This window comes from Orbicella franksi, chromosome 5, assembly GCF_964199315.1.
Source record: "Orbicella franksi chromosome 5, jaOrbFran1.1, whole genome shotgun sequence".
In the NCBI taxonomy this organism is placed as follows: Eukaryota; Metazoa; Cnidaria; class Anthozoa; order Scleractinia; family Merulinidae; genus Orbicella; species Orbicella franksi.
In genome coordinates, this window is record NC_138149.1 from 5,801,936 (window position 1) to 5,809,780 (window position 7,845).

Below are 7,845 nucleotides of genomic sequence, written 5' to 3' on the forward strand. Positions count from 1 at the left end.
TCAAAACAAGGAGGAAAAAAGGCAAAAGGCTTGGAAGAACTGTCGCAAAAATATAACTTTTCGCCTAGCTACCTGAAACGACACTGAGCTTCATACTGAGAGAACTTCGCCGGCACGGAAAATTATGAAGAAAATGACGGCCAGAAGTCGAAGTGGAACTTCGTCGAAATGCTAAATTATATTAAAGAAGGCGCCATCTTTATTTACACACGATTAACCAAATATTAGAATTCTGCAAGCTTGCAACACTGTATTTTGCTGCGAGACAAGCTGGTCACAAACGTGGTAATACGCGCAACAATGTGTTTCAACTTACAATGCAACAATGTTGCGAGACAAGTTGAAGAGAAATGTTGCCCGTATTACCGGACCTTAAAAATGAACGTATTTAACTCTACAAATTGCGATTTAAAATAGTCAAAGTTATTTTGGCAGTTGGGACGCGTTTTAGTGGCCGTTGTCGTTGTAGAGAAGTTAAAATAAGAGTAAATGTATGGACCATCCGTCGGGACGAAAAAAAGGGGCCGTTGTACAGAGGTGGCCATTGTAGAGAGATGGCCGTTGCAGGCAGGTGGTCGTTAGTGGAAGTTCGACTGTAATGTACAGCTCAAAGGTGAGAAAAAAAAAAAAAAAATTTCACGCCCCTGCAAATTATCCAACCCCTCCCTCTTCTCTCAAAAAATAATGGTCCGTCCCTGATAATTTGCATCGAGCATTTTCATCCACACTACTCAATCTAAGGCTACGTAATGTTCATGGATAATTTTTGTTCGAAATTGAACGCGTGTGAATTTTTTTTGATATTAGTGTTTGATAAAATTAGGACAATGTGGTATTGGCTTTTGGTGGGAACTGCGCATGCATCGAACATTCAACCGCTATGTCGGCGGAGCCGCCTGTCCTGCTGGAAGATGCTCGAGTTGAGAGACCAGACAAGAAAAAGAAAAACAAGATGTAAAATGAAACTAAATGAAATGAAAGAAAACGAAACGAGACGAAACAGAAAATTAAAATACCTAAGAAAATGAAACAGTGTTGTGAGATGAAATCTTTGATATATTTGACCCTTACGTGACGAGACGTCGAAATTCCATCAGGAAACGGAAGAAGACGTTTACAAACCCTTGTAAGACCATCCGCGGTTTATATGGGTCTTGTTTTGTCCGTCAAAAATAGACCACCCGCGGTGAAACCGAACTACCCAGTTGTTTCCGAGGCCTCTTTATAAATCGGCGTGTGAAAAAAAGGCAAAGAATACCGGACGATGATTCAATACGGTACTTTAATTAATTTTCCTTAAATACATACATTAACGAAATAACTTTTCTGAAGCTTTCCATTATTCGTAAATGACACTTTCTCAACGTCACACACCCTTCAGACTAAATGTCTATATGGGGCAGACGGAGGGACTATCTTTGCGAGTTGAAAATCATGTCATGAAAACCACTGGTGGAAAGGTCCTAATTTCAAATTTTCTCTGATGTTGTTTATCGTGATGTGTATCACGGTATGTTTTCAAGGTAAGCCACATACAAGGGCCTCTTATAATGCCCACACATAAATAAACAACTTGGAATGATATTGCTTCCTCTTGTGTGCAAAGATGAAGTTGGGCCGACGCCTTGCTAGCTGGATTCCATTACCTTTCAATGTCTGTTTAAATTTCACCATCGCTGCAAGGGATTGTATAACATTAAGCAATAAACAGCAAACTGAATCTTCAGAAAGAGAAGGAGAAGCCAAAGAAGATGAGAAGTAAGCTGAAAAAAATGACAAACTAGTCAAATGAGTCACTCAACTCTTAATCATGGTCTCATGGTTAAATAAAACTCTTATTATCTTAGGCTGCACCACGCGTCATACGTTTCTCTCACTAGGTGTGCCTTGTCAGAGGCCATATTGGCTATCTAGTGCTGGCGAACGAAAGAATTCAGCGCACATTTCCGGCGTATATGTAAGAGCAGTAATGTTTGATCAGTCTACTCACACTCTACTTAAGGAGTGTGATTACAGTGTAAGTGACGACCAAGAGACGAGTAGTCGACAAAGGTCCCCACCCTGGCAAAGATTTACTCCTAAATGTCTCGAAACAGATGAACTTTTCTGAGTTTTTCACTGACTGCTTTTAATGCACTTACTGACCTATCTCCCGGAATGGGAAAGAAAGGTCTGGTATGCTATATCGATTAAATAATTCACTCGCAATGGATCAGTGGAAAAACCCTCGGTTTGCGATTTGCAAGCTTTTCAAGTGGTCATCCAAGATTCTAAGAGCCCGTAGATTAAAGAAATGCGTGGTAAGTGACGCTTTTGTAAAAAATGTATATACTGTATCTCCCTTTTATATTGGGAGATATTCACGCGACGACACGAACACCAAGAATTATTTTACACTGAATGAGCCCAAGTTTTCCGTGAGCGAATATAATATAATACTGATAAAAGCGTAGGCGACTAACGTAATTGTTTCAAAACACATTCTGAAGGCTAGCATTCCACTGAAAACTACATTTCATGTATTTGCAGCAAAAAAATCAAGTTTCCCTTTCAATAGCATCGCAATTGCTACCGTGCTCTATCAGTGAATAGTCTACACTTGGAGAACCAATCAGAAGAACGGATTGCAAAATATTCCACCTGGAATAATATTCGTTCATGTAGAATGATTCTGTCCAAATTCAAGCAAAACATTGAGATAAGTCAAATGAAGCTAAATGAGTACCGTAGAAAAATTTAAAACACCTGCTGATTGAAAGTGATTATAGTCAAATTAAATTCGTGTCTGAATTAAGTATGAATTCATTGTATGGGGTTTTGAATTGAAAGAGTCCTTTCATACATGATAGAATTGCCTTGACTAATCTCGAATAATTTGTAAGTAAAAAAAATGAAGAATTATTTAAAGATCAGCACTTTGGTGAAAATTCATACTTTGAGAGATACCCACGCTTTGTTTTTACTTGCCAGTGCGCTTTTATAATTATCTGGGGCATCACATTGGAAATTTACTGAACTGGCGTAGTCTTGTAAAACTACTGAAGTTACATGAACTCGATAACGCGAATATAAGTTGAGTGAAAAAAATCGATCTAACATGTTCAAGTTCTCCAGGTTTCATAGCTTTCGTCGCCGGGGATTGTATGTTCTGAGGCTCCAATTTTCTGAAGAGATTTCTTTCGTGAAGCGAGAAAATGTAAATAGAATCCACGGAAAGCTGATTTTCCTCGTATTTCGCAGGACATGTGCTTGGAAAATCTCCGCGATCTTCTATTATTAGTTTTAATCCACAACATACTGCGTTTCTTCAAGGCAGAGCAGGGGTTTACACACCGTTAGCAACAATATCTTTATCTTCCATAAACCACAACATGTGTGTGGTATTCAAAAATGTCGGTCCAATATAACTAGGTCGGATAATGAATTGCGGTGATTCACTATTATTCAAACATGCACGGCACGCGTGGGTCTACTAACAGGTACATGGAGAAGTTCATGTATCCTCCATTGTCCCTTCACAGCTACGTAGAATATTCTCGTCTTCATCACACAGTTTCAAACGGAGATAGTTTGCAACATGTTATCAGGCCCCGTTCGCACTACGCCGTAGAAATTTGAAAACACAACAATCACCGGTCACTTCGCATTTTTGTTTTGAGGAAAACTCGGGCAGGAAAATCGCGATGCCTGTTTTCAAAATGTTTTCAATCTCCGTTATGTAAATGTTTTCAACTTCCGTTTTCAAAATGTTTTCAATCTCCGTTTTCAAAATGTTTTCCGTCTACACCAAAACGCAAAGTCGGCGTTTTCAGATTCCTCCTGTTTGAAGAGCGTTTTCGAAAAGTTCCTGACGGATAAGTGTGGACGATTTGCCCAAGCGTAGAAATAAAGCTACGTTTTCAAATTTCTTCGGCGTAGTGTGGACAGGCCGTTTAATCTTTGCACAATATCTTTCACCTGTACACGAACTTATTTTTCAGGTGTTGTAAACTTCACTTTAGTGCTTTAAAAATGATTTGATGTTCTTTCTTAAAAGGAACAGCAATAACTTCCACATGAAATATAAATAGTCTTCGACAGGGAAAGAATTTTTTCCCCTTTACCTCTCCCATAAATCTAGACCGTCGTGTGAGCTAACTTGAAAACACGTGGATGCTGCCGGAAGTCAACCCGTTAACTTCCTTTCGTTCTGCTTGCGGGTTGGCCATTTCCGGCGAACGCCGTATTGCATACAAAGCATACCGTTTTTGTGACAACCAAGTCATATGATGTTCACGACTGGGAAATATAGCTTAACTTCCTCTGCCGGGTTGCTATTTTAGACGCTACTCTTTTCATGACTTCGACTTTAAAAGAGAAAGTAACAAGATTCTTCAAAGCTATTTTGCAAAAATGTTTTTAGAAGTTTATTTTTTTCGTTGAGGTCACAACTTTGCTTATTTTTGCTAACAGTCGGAACGTGCTGCAAGACAATAAAATGTAATTTAACTGGCTTTTTAAACAGAAAGAGATATATTGCCTCTTCCGGAGGTAGATAACCAAGTTATTCTTTCAGCAGGACGTAAACTGCTATTTTTAGATCCTGTTCCAAACAACCAATTAACATGTAAATTGCATTGTCACAAGTCGCGTGCAAAGAACTACGTACAGGAAATCTATCATAATTGATGTGTTCAACAAGTTTACAAAAAAGAAAAAGTCCTGCTAACTACGAATTTTGATATCAGATTTCTAAATTTCACTTACCTGTCTTTAGAACTTACCCTAAACCCCGCCTTTTGTCAAAAGTTAACTTTGTTGCATGCAAGCTAAGGTCCATACACTGACATATTCGAAACATTTTTCAATGCACGCATGACAAAGCCGCTTCCGCTGATGCCAAATTACATGATTGAGTGAGCTTGGTTAAAATCTAGATTTGAATTTAATTAAATAGAAAGAGCTCTCCTTGAAAGCTGGGTTTGGTGATAATCAGACAACTCCCACATACGACATACTTTAGGAGTTAGAACATCACGTTAAAATGGCCTGCTATTTTGTATCTATTCTAGCCCACGAGAGCGGTATCAAATTCACCTATAAAAAGGCTTGCAGCTGCAGGTTGGAAGCAATGCAGACATTTGGACAAGCAAGCAAGCAACCAGATAACGAAGAAAAAATTCTAAATAGAACTTTTCAGACTATTTTCTTCCATAATGCTCAGGATAACCATGGTAAGTTTTTTTGTGTGTGCAGAATTACTACAGAGGCCTACAGAATTAATGCAGGATTTAAAGCTACTATACTTTCACCACAATGTGCTTTTTAGAAACGCTTCCCAAAGTCACTCCACCTGCTGGAACACAGAAGTTCATTTCTAAATTATTTGGCAGCAAAGTTTCTGTATTTACCTATGTAACATAAGATGACCAATTCATTGTTATTTCTTGACTTAGTACAATCATATTTTTTTTTGGTTTGTCAACATGTACCTCGTACAGAGAGAAACAAGATTGATGTTCTCTTTGCTTAGAATCAAGATCAAAATAGAAAATCGTAATTGCTTGCAGCCGTGACGTTTTCAAATTGAGGTTTACAGAGAGTCTACATAAAGTATAAACAATGACTTACTGCCTTGCACTACTGGGCAAAAACAGTCAATAACTAGGGTTACAGTCAATAAGTCGAAACACGGCTCATGATATGATGATTGCGAGCTATGTGTAACGAACTTAAGTTTTCTTCCTGCCTAAGGTGAACATCATCGTAATCTAGTGAAAAAAACACACGCATTTTAGATTAAATAACCGTTTAACTCTACTTCTTTGAGGCTTCATTGGTTGTTGGTTTGTGGGTTCATTATTTTCTTTCTTTGTTTCTTATTTCCTTTTTTCAATTTCTCGCTTCCTTCCGCCTTCTATCCTTCTTGCCTAATACTTTTACACTTATTAACTTACAGTTCATTTTTTTCTCTCTACAGAATACAGTTCTTCTAGTAATCTTCACTTTGGGCGTGAGTCGTTCAGCGGTTCTTAAATCAACAAAACATTCAACAACATCAGTTGACCCCGTTGTGGCCTGGAGACTAGCCGATGTCCTCTCCGCACGACAGCGTCGTTCTCTTTTCACAGTCAACCCAAAGATAAGCAGTATTGCGGCCGGCGAACCTTCGTTTAAAATGGCTGTTCGACTGTTTGGCAAGACACAGAGTTTTCTTCAAATCGCTGCTGATGGGACAATTAACGGAACCTCGCGCTGTGCAAGTAAATACGGTAAGAGAGACTAGTCGTTTTTTTTGAATGAATACTGCAGTTTTATCAAATTGCCGTTATTTAATAACTCCTGGGCAGTTAAACGGACGCAAGATTCGGACAATAACACTACAGTACCCTTCAGTGCGATCGAGAAAAAGACTCGATAGTGGGGAAAGGGGGAGGGGGGGATTGGAAACTGTTGAAATTAGTGTTTATTTATATATGTTTCCTGTTCTTTCCCAAGGCACTTTTTAGCTGTTTACTCTTTACGCTTAAGTTCATCGTGGCCAGCGAAGGTTCTTGGTAAAATGAGAAAGACATTTCGGTTGTCATAAACCACAACCTTACTTTTTGTCAAGAGCATTAAACTGTTTGTTACCTATCTTTACTCACTGCATTTTCTTTCCATTTCAGCCAAACTTGAGCTGCAGTCAATGGGAGGAGGACTCCAGCGTATTAAAGGAATTCATACTGGTCTTTATGTTGCGATGAACAGCGAAGGCAATTTATATTCCACAGTAAGTTCAAATTTTGCAGACATTGAAGAAAAAAAAAAACATTATGTCAGTCATAAGTAACAATTGACGTGAGCACTTGTACGGTATTTCAACAATTTAAATTGGAGGCAGCTTGGTCGAGTGGTTAGGGCGCCGAACTTGAAATCCGGAGGTAGCGGGTTCAAGTCCCGTTCTGACCACTAAGCTGGAGTTGTTTGTTGGTAGACCCTAGTTCAACTCCTCGATCATGCTTGTAAATAGTCAACTGGCCTACCTTCCGCAAGTTGGGAGTTTTAAGCCTGTTATATTTATTTGAAATGCTTCTTTCTTACAGTTTAAGCCTGTTTCTTGTAGCGGGGTAGTTTAAATGGAGATAAATATACGTAGTTTTTCTTCATCGTTATCTTTTTCATTTTTCACAGAATTCAACTAGTGACGAAACCGTTTTCAGAGAGACAATGCAAAGCACTTCATTCCACACATTTGCCTCGGCGAAGTTCTACAGAACGACTCTATATGACACGTTTATATCGCTTGGACGAAATGGCAAAGCACGAAACGGAAAATATACCACAAGCGCGCAAAATAAAGTCAAATTCTTGATCCTCACAGCTGACAGCTGCTAGGGAGCACCCGTGAATACTCTCATGTTGCCTAGCAACGTAATATAATTTGATTTTCTTAATCGCACTATCAAGACTATTTGTTCATTGTTTTATTCCCATCAAATGGGAAGCAAAATTAGTTCTATTTTAGACTTTTTTTGTAATAACGCATAGCCAAACAAATTTAGAATTTAAAAGGGAATACTTATGCATAAAAATGCTTGCAAAATTCATATAGTCTTTTCATCTTCAAAATATGTAAATTAATAAGTTTTTCTGTAAAGAGCTAAAACATTTTGAAGGCTTAGTTAATAGCGCCATTTGTAAAATGGTGATTGTTTTACTTTACATCTAAAGTATTAATTTTGGTGCCTTATTATTAAGGATGTATTAATGCCATTGATGTGTACCAGTATTATTTGAAATGCTGGAATGTCAGCGTCGGCTGTGTGTGTACAGATGTAAACTAAATGCAAATGTTAACGTGTGTACATTTTGTAAAGTAATGCT

The 7,845-nt window shown here is 38.3% G+C and overlaps 1 protein-coding gene across 1 annotated transcript; it reads left to right on the forward strand.

Annotated features, from left to right (window-relative positions):
* Window positions 1–5,073: 5,073 nt before the first annotated feature.
* Window positions 5,074–7,356, forward strand: LOC145488598 (fibroblast growth factor 1-like). The gene is made up of 4 exons (XM_081467484.1): window positions 5,074–5,213; window positions 5,960–6,251; window positions 6,648–6,751; window positions 7,153–7,356. The coding sequence occupies exons 1-4, from the start codon at window positions 5,196–5,198 to the stop codon at window positions 7,354–7,356; spliced, it is 618 nt and encodes a 205-aa protein (XP_081323610.1). The 5' UTR covers window positions 5,074–5,195.
* Window positions 7,357–7,845: the final 489 nt, after the last annotated feature.

What these genes read in the sequence shown, in the direction of transcription:
- LOC145488598 (XM_081467484.1), top strand. An exon ending in GCGCTGTGCAAGTAAATACG is followed by an intron (nt 6,252 to 6,647) that starts GTAAGAGAGACT and finishes TTTCCATTTCAG; the next exon opens with CCAAACTTGAGCTGCAGTCA. An exon ending in AAGGCAATTTATATTCCACA is followed by an intron (nt 6,752 to 7,152) that starts GTAAGTTCAAAT and finishes CATTTTTCACAG; the next exon opens with AATTCAACTAGTGACGAAAC.